The sequence below is a fragment of the Caloenas nicobarica genome, chromosome Z, assembly GCF_036013445.1.
Source record: "Caloenas nicobarica isolate bCalNic1 chromosome Z, bCalNic1.hap1, whole genome shotgun sequence".
In the NCBI taxonomy this organism is placed as follows: domain Eukaryota; kingdom Metazoa; phylum Chordata; class Aves; order Columbiformes; family Columbidae; genus Caloenas; species Caloenas nicobarica.
The window spans coordinates 21,816,857-21,837,071 of record NC_088284.1 but is presented as its reverse complement, the minus strand read 5'-3'; the positions used below and the strand labels follow the sequence as shown (position 1 = coordinate 21,837,071).

At 40.2% G+C, this 20,215-nt stretch overlaps 1 protein-coding gene across 3 annotated transcripts in view; it reads right to left on the bottom strand.

Annotated features, from left to right (window-relative positions):
- LOC136002548 (oncostatin-M-specific receptor subunit beta-like) overlaps positions 1–19,772 on the bottom strand; it is a 36,408-nt gene extending 16,636 nt beyond the window's left edge. For 2 of the 3 annotated variants that reach the window (XM_065657680.1, XM_065657681.1), the window contains exons 1-7: positions 19,590–19,772; positions 12,936–13,032; positions 8,599–8,762; positions 5,912–6,071; positions 2,625–2,906; positions 1,876–2,005; positions 382–539 (exon numbers count right to left, since the gene is read on the bottom strand). In XM_065657680.1, the coding sequence (XP_065513752.1) occupies positions 382–539; positions 1,876–2,005; positions 2,625–2,906; positions 5,912–6,071; positions 8,599–8,762; positions 12,936–13,008 (967 nt within the window). In that variant the 5' untranslated portion in view covers positions 13,009–13,032; positions 19,590–19,772. Of the gene's footprint in view, positions 1–381; positions 540–1,875; positions 2,006–2,624; positions 2,907–5,911; positions 6,072–8,598; positions 8,763–12,935; positions 13,033–19,589 lie in introns of those variants that run through there. The other variant, XM_065657682.1, reaches the window with a different exon arrangement.
- Positions 19,773–20,215: the final 443 nt, after the last annotated feature.

Genomic DNA, 20,215 nt, shown 5'->3' with positions numbered 1-20,215 from the left:
GCCAGAGTTAGGTTTTGATTGGATTCAATGATCCTGAGCGTCTCTTCCAACCAAGATGATTCTATGAGTCTATGATTCTATGCTTCCCATACTATGAAACAGCATCAGCAAAGCAGCAGATTTTGAAGCATTAAGGAGTCATTTCAATAACCAAATCTACCTTTGGAGTGAAGCTATTTTCTACCATTAACAGAACTCTGCAAAGCTGAAACTGAAGTGACAGCACACAACTATAGGACAGGAACAGGTAACTAATAAAAACTGTGAAGACAAAAATCAAGGGCTTCCATACTTCAAACAGGGGCACTCAAGTATTACGATCAGAAGGAGGACAAGGCCTGCAACAAAAAAACATCAACAAAGACATAGAAAAGACCTTACTTCTGTGAGTTACATCAAAAACATCCGTGGCAGTTTTCTTTCCGAGTGGGTTTTCCACAGTCATTGTGATATTAAAGATCCTCTGCTGGCCTATATCCCAAGAACATGAGCACTGCTCAGAACAAGTTACTGTGCATGGAATTGGATTTTGGGAAAACCTATCAAAGAAAGAGAGGGGGAAGAAGAGACGAAAACATTTTTCCATGATGTAGAATCAACGCAGACATTTAAATTTTGATGCTCTACTAGAATACAGCATCATAAAAAAATAAGGCTGAAGGGGACTAAAAGAATGCATCCAGTCCTTTCCTCTAGCCTGAAGTAGGATGAACAAAAGTATTCTTACAATTAGAAGAAAGTTTTCTGCAAAGTTTAAGTTTACTTTATCTTTTTAAGATACAGCTAAACTGCTATCATTTGAAGATAAAAGGATAAAGTAAACTTAGCTATAAGACATAGTTAAATTGCTTTTAGTGATTTCCTCATGGAAATTCTAAACTAGGTACTTATTTGCCAAGAACTAAACCATTCACATATGTACAATTATGCTTTTAAATGGAGCAGTAATTTAAAATACATCTTCTAAAGTCCCATTTTTAAATAACCCATCATAATATCTTAATGGAAGTGAATGATGCAGAGACCATGAAGGCATATGCAATGGTGACCTTCTGCTGAAATCTTTTGATGAAAGTTTGCTGTAATGATAAGGCATCTGTCCCATTTTATGAGTTCCACTTTCTCTGCATGCTCAGTGGTAAAGCCCCTCTCCTCTCCATTTAGATGTCTCTCTAGCAAGGAGCTGAGGGCCAGGTCTGATATGCTACAGCTGTGTAACCTTGACTGAGACCGCTAAGAAAGAGCTGTGAGAAAGTCTGCAGATAGGTTTTACTAAAACAAAACAAAACCCAAAAGCTGAAATTATAGACATAAGTAGGATATTTGAGAGAGAATTGTCAGCAGCTCAAGGACTCAAGAAGGAAAACAACAGCGTGTAAAGTTATAAAATTCTAAAGAAAAAGAACCAGGCAGGCTAATTGGGCTAACAGGTTTAGCTGAGAATCACCAGTTCAAGTCAGCATTAGTGTTAATGGATTGTGAACACACTAATACTCAGCCTACCAGCTGATTAAATCCTAGTTATCTGTTCTGTGTGTTACCCAATGATTACACTATATTTAAGCTATCTATATCCTGATCACAGAGTGCTCACATACCTGCTGAAAGATATCTAAACAAATTAACCCAAAAGAATGGTAATGACAAGCTTTATCAAGAAGAACTGGATCTGATGGACCTACAACTTTGTTACAGGTAGTCTAACTCAGAGTAGTTCTGCACTGCTCAAACTTTGTTAAGCTGATCAGGGAGCTGGAAAGAGGCAGGCAGCTAATTGCAACAAGGATAAAAAACATTTCCACAGATTATAAAGGAAAAAATGTGATCATTCTGTATAGCACAGGGCAGATTTAATATAACAATGAGGAGACTTACTCTTCAGACAAGGTATATTTTGGTGAATGATTTCCATAAAGGTAGGTGTCTCCTCCTTGGCTCCAAGTACATGTTACTATCCTCATGTCTTGAGTTTCACAGGAAAAATCATTTGGTGTATCAGGTGGTTCTTGTCAGAGGGAATAACCAAAAAAACACCAACAACATGGCAGTTAAGGCAAAAGTCATCAACCTTTTTACTATATTAACAAACTAGAAATAATGGGTATGTGCAAGGTCTGGTTTACCACAGATATTATTATTTCAGTTATAGTTATTCAATGACCACACTGCAGAGAACAATCAGGATAACACCATAAATTAATTGCAATCCAAAACCTTCTCTGTGTTATTACTTTTTGTAATATTAATACATTCATTAATTTAATCTTTATTGTTTTATATCCGTAAAAATTGCTACCAGCTTTCGAAAGTAGGACTGTGCTGAGTTCTTACCACATGCATCTAGACAATGAAGCTGAACTCCTAAATGAGTAGGGACATTTAAAAATCAGTCACCTGTCCTAGGATCAATCAATGAGATTAATCTGAACATATTTTCTGCTATTCTTTAATGTTTTCTATATGCAAGTGTACAGATTTGAAGTCAGACATTAAACAGAGTTCAGCTGGACATGATAGGATAATGAAAACTTAAAGTAAGCTTTTTTGTTTCTCCCCCCATTCCCACAGGCATTCTTGACTTAATAAAAACAGGAAAATAGAACTGTAATAAAGCATTCACTTACTACCCACAAATAAAAGTGCATGATCATAGCATTCGTCTTCATCGCAAGACTCTCGACAATAGACTGTGATGTGAGGTGCTGCTTGATGTGCCACATTTTTCACAGTGAGAAGTCCAATTTGACTGTTTGTGTGACTGAAAACATGAGGAGCCGGGTATAGAAAGAATTTTTCAATGATTTGCCCTTTCCTTCCAATGCAGCAAAGAGTGATGTCAGAGCCTTCCTCTACAATTTTTTCATTTGGGAAGATTTGTGGTCCACTGTTATTCGAAGGGTCCAGGCCTGCAAATTAATACATAATAAACCATTTCCAAAACTGCACATGGCAGCAGCCTTCAACCAGAACAGATAACCAAGCATTAACACAAGGATCTGTTAATGTTACATTATCCATCCATGGACTTTTATTCAGTATTTTTCCCTAGACAGAGATCAACTTCACATGTAATCATACCTATATTTTTCTTAAGCCCATAAATATATAATGTAGTCCAACTAGCTACCTAAGAGGCTGAATCCATCTCACTGTGTTTCACTCAGGGAAAACAAAAAAGTGTGCATTCAAGAACTGCCTTTACAGATGAACACTACCTCCAGCACGTATGAACAGGCTGATGTTTACAGTCAAAATGCCTGTGAGCAGGGGGCTAGAAAAACATGCAGAGCTCAGCTAAGAGCAGTCAACACTTGAATGAACCAGATCAGTAAGGAGGTACTCAACATGGAATGAGACTCCTATTGCTTTCAATGTTGGACTCCTTGCTGGATGCAAAAATTAGTGGGATTTAAGTGATTCACAGGCTTTTTCACAGGTTGGAGACAAAATCTGCTCTCAAGAACCTGATCCAAAAATCTGATGAAGTCTAGAGTCACTTTGAAAGCTCTAAATCAGGTCTGTAATGCAGGATCAGTTTGTGACAAAGAAATAGTATTTTTTATCCCTATCCAATTTCTATTGAAAAAATGAATTCTTCAGGCTTGAGGTTAGTGAGAAAGGAGAGTCTTGCATCCTATTTCCCATGACATAAGGTGAGGGAGAACAATTTATGTCCATGCACAGGCAGTGGAAGCAGGGACAGGTGTCACGAGAAGAGTACAGGGACACTGCCCAGAGATGGGGTCAGGAGGGCCAAGGCGTAGCTGGAGCTGAACTTGGCAAGAGATTCGAAGAATAATAAGAAGGGCTTCTATACTTATGTCAGCCACAAAAGGAAGGTCAAAGAAAGTGCACTCCCCCAATGAACATGACTAGCAAACTGGTAACAACAGATGAGGAGAAGGCTGAGGTACTCAACAACTTTTTTACCTCAGTCTTCCCTGGCAAACTCTCTTCCCACATCTCTCAAGTAGATGGACCTCAAGACAGCGAGTGGGGGACCAAAGTCCCTCCCACTGTAAGAGAAGTTCTGGTTCATGACCACCTGAGGAACCTAAACATACATAAATCCATGGGACCTGACCAGATGCATCCCAGAGTCCTGAGGGAATTGGCTGATGTAGCTGCCAATCCACTCTCCATGATATTTGAGAAGTCATGGCAGTCAGGTGGAGTCCCTGATGACTGGAAAAAGGGAAACATCGCACCCACTTTTGAAAAGGTGTTAGGAAATAGGCTGCCTTATCTTATTGAATTGTTTAGTATACTGCTTCTGATAGAACTTTTTTAGAAACTGCTTATATATAATTTGCTTAGCATAACTAAGTTAGCTTTGCATAACTTCTGCAAGCTGTGAACTTTTGAACTTTCTGCTTCAGACTAGATATAAAGAAGAAATTTTTTACACTGAGGGTGGTGAAACACTGGCCCACGTTGCCCAGAGAGGTGGTAGATGCCCCATCCCTGGAGACTTTCAAGGCCAGGCTGGATGAGGCTCTGAGCAACCTGATCTAGTTGAAGATGTCCCTGTTGATTGCAGGGGGGTTGGACTAGGTGACCTTTGATGGTCCCTGTGATGCTTCTACTACTCATGATGTCTCTCATAACTAAAAGCCTGTGCTATTCCAAGCAAGAGTAGTGTTGCTTTACAAAATCACTGTAGTCATTTTTCCTAAAGCAGTTATATATTTTGTTTAAACCAAATTCTCTGGATACCAAACTGTACTAGTGAGACATCGTAATCAGAAAATAATCACAGAATCACAGAATCACAGAATGTTAGGGATTGGAAGGGACCTCAAAGATCATCTAGTCCAATCCCCCTGCCAGAGCAGGAACACCTAGGTGAGGTTACACAGGAAGGCGTCCAGGCGGGTTTTGAATGTCTCCAGAGAAGGAGAATCCACAACCTCCCTGGGCAGCCTGTTCCAGTGCTCCGTCACCCTCACTGAGAAGAAGTTTCTTCTCAAATTTAAGTGGAACCTCTTGTGTTCCAGCTTGAACCCATTACCCCTTGTCCTATCATTGGTTGTCACCGAGAAGAGCCTGGCTCCATCCTCGTGACACCCACCCTTTATATATTTATAAACATTGATGAGGTCACCCCTCAGTCTCCTCTTCTCCAAGCTAAAGAGACCCAGCTCCCTCAGCCTTTCCTCATAAGGGAGATGCTCCACTCCCTTAATCATCTTTGTTGCCCTGCGCTGGACTCTCTCCAGCAGTTCCCTGTCCCTCCTGAACTGAGGGGCCCAGAACTGGACACAATATTCCAGATGAATGGCTTTTGTGAAGCCATTAATTACATTGTTGGTTCACTTTTTGCTTACTGTTATATGATTCACAGAAATTCATTCCAAGTGACATAAGGAGCTCACTTGCTCCTGTCTTGCTGCTTCTTTAACACTAATCAAAGCTATGATCCTCAGACAAGAGCAACAGGTACACCAGATGATGTAGCTATAGCTATGTGCTTCTTATCCTCTCTCCCAGTCTGGGCCAGGGCTGTGTCTGACTTGGTGACAGGCTACACTGGAGTCTACCCAAGTTCCCATGCCACTCTGTGTACTGCATTGTTTTTAATGTAAGAGCAAGAAAAGCTCTAAAGTCTACTAGCTTAGGAAGATAGTCTGCAAATTAAAACAGTGGCTGAAGCATTGCTATCATTGCAAGCAAAAAAAAAAAAAAAAAAAAAAAAAGTTGTTAGTGCTTAGAGACAAAAGAGCTCAAAATAGATCCTTGATTTGATGCCACCTCTCCTGAACTGGACTTTACTGTAAAAGTCACTGGTGAATTACAATCTAACTTTGTACTGGAAAAAACAACAAAACAAACAAAACAACCAACCCCCCCTCCCCAAACCACACAAAAAACCCACATCAATAACAATACTGCAAAGTCTTGTTCTATTTACCCAGGACAGTCTTCCACAGACTCCACTCACTCCAGATTTTTGATGCTTCTGCTTTGCTCCTGATTCTCACCGAGTGTGACATACACTCCAAAGGTAAGTCTGAATCCCATATCCAATGAAGAGGGTCTCCTGATTTATCTAGTGTGACATTATGAAACTCCTAGAAACAAAAGCCAGTAAGGCAAAGTATTGAAAATACAGTGACATGTAGGCACTTTGGAAGTACAATCGAAAGCAGTGAGAGAGAAAGCTTAAAGGAAGAAAAAGCTTTTGAAAAGGCCATCTCTGAAATCCCACTCACTACACATGATCTCACGCTAAGTAACTAGTAAGCTAAGTAACTGCTTACAAATCTGCACTAGCAGTGGTGGAGTGACTGATGTGCTGCCAAGAAGACTACTTGATTCTGACAGCACAGTTGTGAGTCAGGCCCTGCTTCTCATGAAATGTATTCACCCTCAGAGACTTTCAGTACATTATTTGTGCCTGCTGTTACATGAGTAATAACACGCACAGATGCTGCTCCCTGCAAGCGCACCTTGTCTAAAGCTCTGGGTTACATATCCCTGGCTCTGAGTTACAGCAGGAATCTGCACTGGCCAGTAAGGATTTATGCAGATATCTCATTGTAGTTCTGAGGCACAGCATCTGAGGACAGTACAATACCACCTGTGACAGGCAGAGTAGGAAGATAGCTGCTGATTTCCCTGAAATGGTTCTAATGGACCTAAATGCTCTGTAATTTGGCAAACATTTTCATATTGAATTATATAAATGCAGAAAAACAGGAAAAAATATAAAATATTATGCTGCTTTCTAAAATATAATATCCTAAAGGCCCACCTGTGCACTAAATGAGCTGCACCAATGCATGGCACAGCAACTAAAGCTAACTAGGGCACTATCCAGTCACACAGCCAGACAGATTAAAATGTATCCCAAGTGTGGATCTCTCCTGGCATGAGAGCCCATAAGTATCAGGAAAAAATGGCTCAAAGAATTCTATTAATCACCTGTAATTATGAATACATTTTAGAACAGAACATATATTTCAGTTCTTCTTAATAAAGCAACCGTACTAGATTCTCAGTATATAGATCTGTGCTGCTTGTATGAGCTGTACCAGGGTCCTGGTTCATGCTGACAGCTAGAGAACTGCTCTCCACTACTGCTTTCCATCAGCAATACCTGCACTTTCATAATACCACCACTCTGAGAAAAACTCTGCAGCCAGTTTACAATTTAATTCCTCATTTGTAGCACTGGGGAATGTAGTCACTGCTTTGGAAGTTATATAGACTGTCTGTGCTTTGCTTTGAGTAGACTCACAGCACGTCTTTATTGGTACACATTCTTCAGAAAAACACAGAAGCAAATACATTCCTGTGTGGTAGTGACATCCGAAATACCCTGTTTATTTTCCTTGTCATGTAATAAACATGAGTGACAGAACAGATTTGAAAAACTCTTTCTTTCTTCCAGCAAGTTAATAAGAGTTTGTTGGAAGGGTACTCCAAAAAACCACTTAATTGTTTGTGGCTATATGGCCCCAGTTTCTGACTTCAGGGTTAGATCTATTCAATAGGTGCTAAAAATCCTGCCCCATGGATCAAAGTGGTCAAAATCTTCCGAACTGCATAAACCTCATCTGCAGTGAAGATGTCATTTGTCAAAATCAGAGACAAAATACTAACAACTAGGTTGATCACAGTAAGCTGTCATTCTTAACAGTGCCCATCTTATATTATTGACTTCTAGTTTCAGAAAAATAAGCTCTTCTCTGCTTTATGTTCTTTCTCACAAATAGCAGCTTTAAAAGAGCTAGAGCAGTTTTCCAGTTTTCCTAAATTTTGACATGTGCATTTCATATTCTTCCATAGTTGAATCAGCAGATGACTCATAATGGATTATAATACCATTAAAATGCATGATTTTTTTTTTGTCAGGTCCAGAAGAGATGACATTTTCTTTGGAGACAAAAGTTCTCATGCTGAAGTCACAAACTGGGTAAAACACTGGGAGCAGGCTTAAGCCTATGATTTGGGTGATCTCTACCTCTTCAGAAAATTTGGCTGGTTTAGGTGTTAAGGAAAACTAGCAGTCATCACTGCTTCTTCCTTAACTGGAGAGGTGGATATAAGGTAACTGCAAACAGGACCAAGCACAATTCTTAAATGGCTTCACTCACACTGAGACTATCGTTTGGTTCATAAGGTGAGAGGAGTTGCAGCAACGTGACTCATGTTCAGTTAGTCACCAGTGAAGGATAGTAATCAAGCTACAAAAAGGATTGCTTTTAGGAACAATGGAAGGGATTTTTCTGGGAGGCTGCTTAGGGGACCTGCACCATGAAAGGGAAACAGAGGCCTTCAAAAACAGATCTCCTAAGTCTGTCCGCCACGATCCCTCAATAAGGGTATGCAAGGCATATCTATATTCTGCACAGGTGGAAATTACTTCTTCATATGACCAAATTTTTTTTTTGCACAAACCCTGGGTGTAACATTAGACCAAGTCTGGCACCTAGTGAAATACAGAGGTATTTCTAGAACAGTTTGGTAATTACTATGTTGTAAATCATAAATGTATATAGCAAGGCTATCTGCATGCACATCTGAACAACTTATTTTCCTTTAGCTTCCTTTATATTGCAAATAAGCAATATACCTTTTCAAAAATACACTTACTGTCCACACAGTAGTAGTTTCACCTGTTCGACGGACTTGTATTTCAAACGACATTGCCAGCTCAGCATCATGTGCTGACTTACCAACATCCCATTCCACCAGCAGCCGCTGAAAAGCCAATTCCTTGGAAACGTTAAGGTACGTTACTGGAAACACAATGGATTCTAGGAGCACAAAAAGGACACAAAGATATTAATGTTTACCTAAGTTACAAAACAAATCTGAAACAACAGTGGCTAGAGGTATGATAGGTTCCACACCAGACAGTTCTGAATTACAATTTTTAAAAAGTGATCAAGACCCATGCTGTTGATATCAAAAACGAAGACAATCTTTCATCTTAAGGCATCAGCGGGCTACAATGAGGTTCCTGAATCTACTCAATAGCCCCCTACCATGACATTAGGTATGTTATTTAATTTCTTTATGACCTCAATTTACTAGCTACTTTATGGGCATATTGACCCACCCCTTTATAGTCTTATGAAGAGGCACAACATGATGCATTAACAGGGACTGAATCCCGAGAGGTCCCAAACCCAAGCAAGCCTTCTCATCATTAGGGCAGAAAACCTGCCCGCAGTTTTGCTCTCTGACCTAATTAAGATTAAATTAATTAATGCAAATAAAGTATTTGAACAAGACAAGAGTTTCCCTCCAGTAATTAGTTCAGATGACAGTCTAGTATTAGGCACATTCCTGGTTGCTCTACACAGAGCTTAGGTTGCTCAGTCAGGGCTGTGGATTCTTCTAGTGGAATTAGACACATGGTTATACTAGCATCTCCATCCTTTTCTGGATCTGGAGTTAATTACGAGAATAATATAATGCTTAAAAGTCAGACTGAAATTGCTTTTGGTGTCAGGAAACACCCCTTAAGAAAACTAGCTTGCTGAAAACTACAGATCACCATAAGAGTGTCCATCCTTTTAGATATCTGCTCTGTCACCCATCTCAAAAAACCTGACTTTTGGAAGAGATTAAATATGGTGCTCACTGATCTGTATCTTGTCTCCTTCCTGAAAAACAAAGACATAAAACAAAACAAAAAAATCCCTAAACTTTATCTGGTTGTTAATGAAGCCAAGGAACTGAAATGGTCAAGTAACTAGGCTTTTTCCTTTGCCACAGTTGCTTTCCAAGATGCTTCTGCTTGTTATAAATGACACGGTCAGAATGTTTGTACTTATCAGGACACACAAAAGAAATCACAGAAATAACTGTACATTTTAACAAAACAGAACTAATTTTGGGCATTCCTGCCCTACTAGAGCCACAGCTCTCAGGCACATGCTGGGTTGAGAGGCCTCAGCAGCTCCTTCTCACACAACTGCCACCACAGTCATTTCTCCCAAATGTGCTTCACCCACTGACCCAATGACTACTGGCAGAAACGCAAGAATTCAGGAAATTTAGTTTAAGAATCTACATTTTGATAGATGCTCTTGGTAGCAATCAGATATCTGAACTGGTTTGCAATTTATCCTGTGGTGCCTGCTCTATACTAACGTCTGTGCAGCAGTTTCCCTACATGTGGATGTTTACATTAACTGTAGCAAATGAAAGGCTCAAGAGATGCAGTTGGCTATAACAACCCTGATCAATCAAAGGAAGCAAGTAACACCTTATAGGCATATTTATTAATTATGGGAATACAGACATTGACACAGCTTAGTGGCTTATACAAGTCTAGCCTATAATTAAAGAATAAGTGGAGGAAAGTATGTATTGTACCATAAGTAACAGCTTACAAAAAACTGCCGAAAGAAAGGATTGTTTCTCTTAGAAAATCATCTGCAATCTCTGTTGGTATACTTTTAATCCATTCTATTCTGAAAAGTACTAGAAGTCAAAGCAAAACCATAACCATATGCATTCAATCTAGAGGAAACTATTGTCATAGGCTTCTTCAGATATGCTTGGAGGGAGAAATCAACATGAACAAAGTACATGAAAGCAGAATTCAACAGCATTTGTGTCTTCTATCTGCTGCTTGACAGTTACTTTTCAAAAATAATGATGATCAGTTTTATACTACGATAAGGAAACCTGTGACAACTAGTAGATGTCTGGAACTGAATAAACAAAGTGGAAGGCCTGGGGATAACTTCGACTTGCCTAAATGATGAGGGAGCAGCAATTTTAGGTTTTACTGGAAAACAGAAATGTTGTTAGCTTCACTACCAAAGACTCACTAGGTAAGGAGCCAGAACAACCAAAGCAACAAAGTGAGCCATAAAATTAACTGTGGAAGCAGAGTGCCTTATGCTATTTTGGGAAGATAAGACAAGACACACTTTAGCTCCCCACATTATACAGACTTACAACATCAAAACCAGATAAAGGCTGTTAAAATCCCACTTATGCTAAGGAATTGACTGCAATGTTGCTCCTCTCCAGTATGTAGTGTTAGCTGCTCACCTTTTTGTCAGCCTTACCTGTAAGTTCTTCACTCTGTTAACAGAGAGAATGCCTGTGAGGGGATCTCATTTCACATATGCAAATTGATGGCTGATCTAAAGCTCTGAACCCTTGCCATTCTTATGTTTTCCTTCTGCAGTGCTGAAGCAACTGGGAGGAGACAGATGGGCCCAGCACAAACAAACAAACAAACAAACAAACAAGGAAGAGACCCAGCTAGTCTCTCAATGAAACTCACAGGTGCAAAGTAAGACTCCCAGAGAAAGGAAACAAGTGTGACTGAAAGAAAAGCCAGCCAGTTGACAGAAACCCTTTCCTTTTTCAGGGTGCACCATTAAAACAAATCTGTGTGTATCTTCTGAATTGCCCTGCCCTCTTTTCTGCTGCTTCTCTAGCCAATTCTAATTGCAAGTCTCGCTACTACGCCTACTGCATTGATTATGACCTTGCCTATCTTCTCTACATCTGTCTCCTTTTGTCCAAGCTAAAATCTCACCCCCTTTCTTACCACAGAGAACAAGTTTACCTGCTGTATTTCATTAACTTGACAAAAAACCTGAAGGTCTCATTAGTTTCTGTTTTTTCTCCATCCACACGAGTGTCTCTCCACTTTCTTCTTTTAGTTAGATGATATATCACTTTTTTTATGTTTTCCTCAAAGCCTAGCATAAGAATCTAGATCACCAATCACGGCTTTTACATAGTACCAGCAAACAGAAGAAACTATATTGCTAAGGATATCAGAGATCTTGAAGGCCACTGAGTTACAATGTGGGATTCAAAGGCTTTTGTAGTATAATTTACACATGCAAGAAATATTTATAGCATTCACAGAGCAAAGTTCCTCTCCTAGCAAATTTAAACAACTGAGGCAGCTTAAAACTTGTTTTAACTTGAAAGCTAACTCAAGACTATATTAATAGCTTTATGATTAACAACAGAGGCTACTTTTATTCCTAAACAATTGCATGTGAAAACAAGCGACCAAGTTACTGTAATGCAGTAACTGTTTGGACTTGCCTGCGTTACAAAGTTCTGCCTCTCTAAGGGCATTGGTAATAGAGTTTCAAAACTGAGGAACTGGCACCTTGGGTGAATGGTGTGTGAACACATGAATCTCAGGGTTAAAGAGAGGTAAAAAAGTCTGAAACAGATATAGTGCCCCCTTCAGTATGACATCAAGTACATTTATACAAAAAGCACCCCTCTGTCTCCTTCACCAACTTAATTAAGGCAATTCAACTTCTATAAAGCAAACTAAAGCCTGATAAGTTCTGCCTTCCCAGTGGTGGTCACAGAAAATTCAAATAAAAATATTAAGTCCCTTTTTTTTTTTTCAATTGAGTCATGCCCAATGCCATTGCCAGCAGCAAGTGTGCAAGCAGTACTTTTACCTTAAAATACACAGCTTTGTCCTTATATTCAACTTCGTCCCTCTGAATATGCATATTTGCTTTTTTCTTTGTACTGGACACACATGTGAAACATAAGAAATAAAAATCTGGTCCTGGAATCTTGTGGCACAAGCAGAAAAGGGCCAAGAGAAGTGCTAAAGTGTTTGTAGACGAGACAAACAAGAAAGACAATGCAAACAGAAGAGGCAGAAAAGAAGAAAAATTGTCAAAAAGGACATAAATTATTTGAAGATGACAGAGTACAGATCAAAACCACATGAGACAGAGAGGAAGCAGATAAATAAATACACATAATTGCAAATTATTGATTCAACAGGGGATTTTGCATGATGGGGTTATAAAACGTAATCATACAAGTTGTTTCATCACCTTAGCAAAGAGAATACTTTGATTAAGTGTATAATATCTTGCTTAATCACAGGAGACTTACATATGAGCAAACCCAAGGCTTCTGTTGTTATAGTTGCTTCTGAATAAAAAAGCGAATGTTCAGACATTTACCTTGCTGTGAGTGTGTAGTGTAGCAAGTCCTCAGGGGGAGCAGTACTGCCAGAACTATGAAGTGATTCATCATTCATCCGCCCTTTCCTGCACAAGACTTATCAGGAAAGAAGACATTTCTATTTAGTTTTTTCTTTTAGAGAAACGCATGCCAGACAATATTCCAGATAATACGACTGTATTTAAGAATGATTAAGTAAAAACCCAACCACATAGACTCCAGGCAATTTAAGGGAAATTCAGGAAGAATGGAGAAAGATAAGGAATGAAAAAAACACTCTTGTTTTTAGGACCTGGTTGCAGAATGGGGAAAAATACAACACACTCAAAAAATGCAGTTCAGTCTAAACAAATAAAACACACAACATCTTCGAAGTTTTCCCTCCACTTATTTCCAACGAATATTAAAACAGAAGTTTGTCCTGATATATTTTTGGCTTTTCTCCAGCACAAGTGACAAGCTATCCATTCTAACAAGAAAGAAAAAAAAGTCTCAAAGGTGCGAAAGGCCTTCTGGCTTCTTCTCCACATATAGCCTGACTGAGGAACCCATCAGACTTTGGCAAGCATGGTCTCGCCCTTTGCCAGCACCCAGCAGACTACATGGAGGGCTTTAGTCAGACTGGAGTTGAAATACAAGGATCAAAGTCTTAGCAAGTTCCACTCCTATAAGGACTGTCATCTCAAGCACCACACAGCTCTATCTGGCTTTCATTTTACAGCTTTTACACTCACATAGTGACAGGATGAAATTCTTTTCGACTTGTAAAACCCAGTGCTGAGGGACTGATCATATGTGAGATCTCATAAGACATGAATCACCTGCAAATTCCCCATCTAGAAGGGAGAGGGAAACATTCAGCAGCAGCACGGTTAAAAACACTCAGGCACAGAGGCTACAGGAGTCCGAACAACAGGAAGAGGACTATGGATACAGCTATCTTTAATTTCCACATTTTACATTTCTGGAGCTGTGTAGAATACTGATAAAGAGTCTTCTACCACTGCTTCCATGACAGAAGTTGAAACTGCTTAGCAGGACAGATAAGCAGGATGACCTTCTGTCCCCACTAAAGCCAAGGACAGGACATTTAACAATTTCAGATGGGCCAGGAATTTGCTCCAGAATTTGTTTCTAGCGGAAAACCTCCAATTTAATACATCAGAGCTACAGACACTGAAGTTTAATGACTGTCAACGGTTTTGAGAATCTCTGAATTTCTCCATAGGGTCGGAAGAAAATATTTCAACCTTTTGTGTGTGTGTGTTTCTAAAGGTCACACAGAAAATTTGGAAGAGCCCTATGTGCAGCACTGCAACCCAGGGCTCAACATTCACAAGCACCCTTGCTCCAGGGTGCCCCAAATTCTTCCTTGCAAGCACAAATGCTTCCCACGGAGGCCACCATATTTGAAAGGTTAGTGTTGCTTCTGCAGTCTTTCTTGACATTACACCAATATTCTCAAAAGTATTTGGGCAACACTAGAATCAACATGAATAAAGAATCTAAATATTTTTGAGAACCTAGGCCTGATTCACATGCAACTAATAGAGAGTTCCAACAACTGACTTAGGGGAATCTGCTTCTTTGTATATTTTCTAAGTTTAGACTTTTTTAATCATCTGATCAAATTTAATATCTAAAAGGGAAAATAATTTGATATGTTTTGTCTGGAATAAACATGACAGAATGACTATTATAAAGCAGTGGGCGGAAAGTAAGTGACACAAAAGAAGTCTTTCCAACATTAATTGTGTTAAAACTTCTGGTAACTCTTCAGTAGATTGTTATTCTTTTGAATGATACAAAATTAACAGTGACACACAAAGCTAAATCTTGTATGCCTTTTTTCAGAAAAAAAAAAAAGTAACAATAAAGCTGACCATAAATTCAAGGGAGTTGACTGTCTGCTTGAAGACCAATTTAATACAAGGGTGGTCAGTCAGGTTCAACAGCATAACTCCCGACTTAATTATATCAGCCCAATGTAAACCTGGCCCCACAGAACTCCTGATTCTGTAAATACCTTTGCAGCTGGACACAAAGCTATTTACCCTCTTTGTCATGTATCACTTAAATTCAACATTAAATACAGTGGGAAAGTATTGTGGAAATCAAGAAGTATTAGATTATTTGTTTAAATTACATCCTATTTTGGAAGCAAAACCAAACTCTTTTCTGCTCTTAAGAGGCATTCTCAACTATTGTATTGAAATAAATGTCTAATTTAAGTATCTCTCTCCAGTCATTTACACTGCCAGTTCACTAATGACACGGCCTAGATCACTTTTATTTATTTATTTTTATCTGTGTTCCACTAAAGGGCACTGTAATATAATAAATCACCATCAGAATATAAACATATTTTGCACAGCTACAATGCTTTTCGCTATTCAATATGTCAATAATCTAGTTTAATACTGTATAATAGGTTGTGATAATATGTGCAATTGTAGGTATCAAACCAGTTTTCACAGGAAAAGTTCTCGAATTCTCCAACAAAAGAGAATATGAAGTAAATTTAAACCAATGAAACACTATTTGAGGAAAAGGAAATACAGTCCTTAATACAGAAGTAATATTTTGACTTAAATTGTCTTTATGCAGAAACTTTTGCCCATGACTAACAAATTAATCACATACAGTAATTACTACCAACTAATGTCCAGCACTTGTCCTATATTATCAATAATGAAGTACATTTCTTATATAATCATTTAAAAGCCTGTGTCTTGGTTACAAAGATTAAAAGAGTCAAAACAGTTGTACAAAATACATTAACAATTTCACTTAAAAAAAAAAAAAAAAAAAGATGATAATAGATTAACTACATCCTTACCAAAAGTGAAAACAATTTAACAACAAAGGGAATGACGACAGAAGGCCAGGGAAGGTTTTTAGGTACCTAAATAATTCATCACCTTGGAAGAGGCAAAGTACTACCTGTGAGAAATCGTGAACGACTACCAAATGCCACAAGAAAAGTGAGAATCTGAATACCACACTAGTATGCCACAGTTCTTCATCTGAGAATGAATTACTGCTGAGGTTTTTTAAGCCTAAGAGAAGTCACGTTTTGTCACCATGTTCCAAACTGGAATGCCTGTGTCCTTTGTTATTGCAGATAAGAACAAAAAGGTCTTCTGCCAGTGACTTTGAATACAGAGATGTAATTTGAATACTTTTTCTTTTTTTGCTACTTTTGTCATTAAGATGATTTTGCAATGGCATTTCTCTAGTCTATCACAGAATCACAGAGAATTTGTCAGTAACTTCCCATTAGTTACTGCTGGGAAGGACTGCAGTTAGAGCTGCCCTTATCTTTCTCTTCTCAAGGCTAAGCAAACTCAGCTCCTTCAGTGACTCTTAGTTGTGATCCAGCCTCCAAAGCCTGCTGGTGTCTCTCTGCTGGACTCAGTCTGGTCTGTCAGTCTTCTTTGTACTGTGAGCCCGCACTTGGACCAAGTAATTTAGACATGGCCTCATAAATGCCAAATAGAAGGAAATAATCACTCCTCTGAGATCTAATTCTTTGCCATCATTAACAACAGTAGCTACACTTCTAATTTCTGTGATGAATCCGGTTATTGGTACACACTGTGAAATTATCTATAAAATGGGGGATAATACGGAGCAGGAATTTGAGAATGATTGGGCACAAAATGATATGTCAGAGCTATAAAAGCTAACTGAGCAAGGAATTTTTTATTTTACTCTATATTCTTCACACTTTCAAAAATTCAACATCTGTGGGGGTAAGTAGAGTAGACTTGCTTAGTGTTGTTAGTCTGTAGCCCAAAACACTGATAGATTTTTTTAAAACTATGAATACATAGTCTATTTGTAATTCTTCCTGTTGGAAAAACGTAAACTGGGCTGTGATAAAACAGATACAAATGGATTGAGGATTCCCCAGCCTAACTTCAAATCAATCAGTACTGATAGATACCTCAATAGAACTGAACCATTTTGGAAACCTGGTGGCAGCTGTGATAATGTTCAGCAGTAACAAGAATTGCTCAGAGACCTGACAACTAAGGAGCAATCACTCAAGAAGTGGAGAAAGCACAGGAGCATATTAACTTGGGAAAAGATGAAATCTGCTTCAGTAGGTTGCAAAAAGTCTAAATAACTATCACCAGGTAAACTATTTGTCCTTCAGAGCAAAAGGCTGGCTTAGGTGGTCCCCAAGTCCCGTCCAAGTCAATGCTTTTGTGACACCATTGATGAGACAAAAAAGAAATTCCCACTATCTATCTGGTAAAAAAGCCTAAGACAAACGTTTTGTCAGACCTCTCTTCAAAGGTATTAAAACACTAACATTCAGCTGAAACCTCTTTCAAGATCAGGCTCAGAGTATTTGGGAGTCATTGCCAGGGAGTTGGAGCTATACAGTGCACATATTGCTACAGTACCTGGAATACCCATGTGTGTAAGAAAACTAAGCCCCTGCTATGAACTTCTAATGTTAATTGACCACAGTCAATCTGTTTTGTATCAATCTTTCTAAAACTGTATATTTCACATCATACTTCATACAACTTTCCTCTCTCAGTGGTCTTTGATTTGCTTATTTGAAACAGCTGCCAGCTGAAATCAACATCCTAAAATTAACCAGAGCATATACACAGGCTGGGAAGAAAAAAAAAGTTTTCAGCTGCTAGGATCTAGAAAACTATCCATTTAAAGGAGAGTATTAGATAGGGACACCAAATCATGAACACTACTGACTGGACAAATTTTCCTAAACCAGAGGTGGAAGAGGACTGTCAGTGAAGCAAATGCAGCAATAATACTACTTCGGGTTTATATCACATTTTTCATTGTATATTCTCACTCCCCCTACTTCATAGACAGACAGACTGAGGATAGGAATCACAATTCAAGCCCATACCACGCCATACAAGGTCGCTAACAGAACTGATGTGTTTTGTGACAAAACCTAATGAACTCCTTCAGAGCCACTGAAGAAAAACAGGTATTCCTAGAAAGTAAGCGAGGCTGTGAGTAGGCTAACTTGTCCTCTGGAGGTGTTTTTTGCCTCTTAACCAAAGAGACAACTAGGTGAGTGCCAAAATGAGCTAGAACACCCTAAGTCAATGATTTGTATAAAGGCTGCATTGAAGTGTGCCTCCACTCTCTTGATTCCTGCAATTACCAATATTATATCCCTTGTAAAATCAACAGCGCAGAGCTGACATCCAGCTGAGGCAGTTTAATTGAAACAGGGAGCAGTGCCAATCCATCAGAAACCTACTGAGTGTTGGTAAAGTAGCATCTTCCAAAGCATTCTACTGCTAAATAGATTCCTTTTCAAAATAAACATCACACTGTTTATAGAAAATTTAATTTTCAACAATTCTGAAAAAAAAAATAATGAATACCTGAGACACCAAATCCTAAAGCACATGAATCCTTCCTTTAGTCCTTGTACTCAGGCTTTCTTCTCCCAAGCAATTTTAAAGATGGCTTCAATTACACTTAGCACAAAAAAATACAACTGTATATAAGACACTGAAAGCTCCTAATAAGCCTTTGTGATCTAATGGGTGAGCAACAAGTTTAAAAAGCTGTACATGGAAGGAAAGAATTTCTACAATTAAGGTCTGATAGGCATGTAATCATCTGATCACTTAGGGACAGCTTTATCTCCTGTTTTTTTGACAAATAGAAAGCTCTTTGATGCATGCGGTTGGTTTTCTGAAGAGCTTTGCCAAAGCAGGAAAACATTATGTATTCCATGGTCCCATGAAGGCTGGAATCCAAACAAAAAAGCAATTAAATAGCAAAAAAATGGGATCTAAAAGTGGAAAGTGCTCAACAGTGTAAGACTACTCCCACCCTATCAGAAAGCAAATGCTAACAATTGTAGGGAAGGAATCACATAACATGGTGGCATGACTCATACCAAGAGGAAGAATTTTACCATGTTTTCAGGCATGATTTGCTTGTAATGCTGTTAGGATCTGGTTTAATCTGCTGGAGTAGGGAACAGGCTGGGCATGCAATATTTAGATACAAAAAGAGATAAAAAAGATTATGCCAAAAAATAGTCAATTTCCAAAGAATGCAGCAACCACCCTGGAATTTATGATGTTTTCTCATTTACTCTGACGGTTTTGAGATTAAAGAACAGATTTCGGCTATTTAAAAGAACACAAGAGCAACACTTTTTCTCTGTATGATGCTGGATTTGAAGGTCTGGCCTTGCATTTCTGAGCAAGTTAACACCTTCTCAAAGTAGTAGGAACTGGAGACGTTAAAACCAAACCTGACAGCTTGCCAGGAGCAGCATCCTCATCCCACCGCGCACCTCACCTCAGTAATTCTTGCTCAGGTCAAATCAGCAGCTTTTATGCTGTAGTTAAATAGTGGGATATTGAAAGAAGAGAAGGTTGGGGGCGTCGTAAAACGCCTTAAATTCAGCAGCAAGCGATGGTGCTGCCGGGGCACTCAGTTTCTGGAGGACGGAGGAGCAGTGCGGGGACCGCGGCGCCGAGGCTCCGCACCCGCCGTGCCCAGGGATGCCTGGAACAGCGGGGATCAAGGGGCGGGCAAAGGGTGACGAGGTTTTAACGGGCACCAGAAGGCAAGGGGAAGATCGCTGGGGGAACAAGGGGCTGCCGCGACGGGGAGAGACCGGCATAACTCACCTGCAGCCTCCGAGCAGCTCCCTCAGGAACAGGGCGGAGAAAAGCCCACGCCTGGCGACCAGCGGGACGCGCCGGCCCCCCCGGGTCAGTGCCGGGAAGAGCCACGGGCCGTTCCGCCCCCGGGCAGGGCGGGCGGCGCCTCCGTCCACCGCCCGGAGCCCGGGTGAGCAGCGTCTCGCGAATTTCCCCCCGGCTCCGGGAAGGGCGGCTGTTTGCCTTGGCTGCCCTCCCGAAGGCCGGCCCGCCTCCCGCCCGCCGCCATCTCCCCCCTCCTGGACGGACCCGGGTCCCGCCGAGGAGGGGGCGGACGGCGGAGGCCGGGCCGCTCCGGTGCCCCCAGGACGAGGAGGGGCTGCAGAGCCTGGGGTCAGCCGGGGACAGGAGCCGAGCCTGGGTGTCCAAGCAGGGAGGGGAGGACAGGCGGGCGCAGCTGGAGAGGACCGTGAGGAGCGGAGAAGGGGCGCTTTGCTCAAACCAACACTTTCCCGATCCTCCCAGTCCCCGGCTCGTCAGAAAGCGCAGGTCGGCGTCATGTCTGCGAAGAGCTTGTGTCCCCTGGGACCGATCACTGTGGCCACCGAGGCACACGGGGTGGGGAGGTGCCCTGGTGTTTGCAGCAGGGCTCA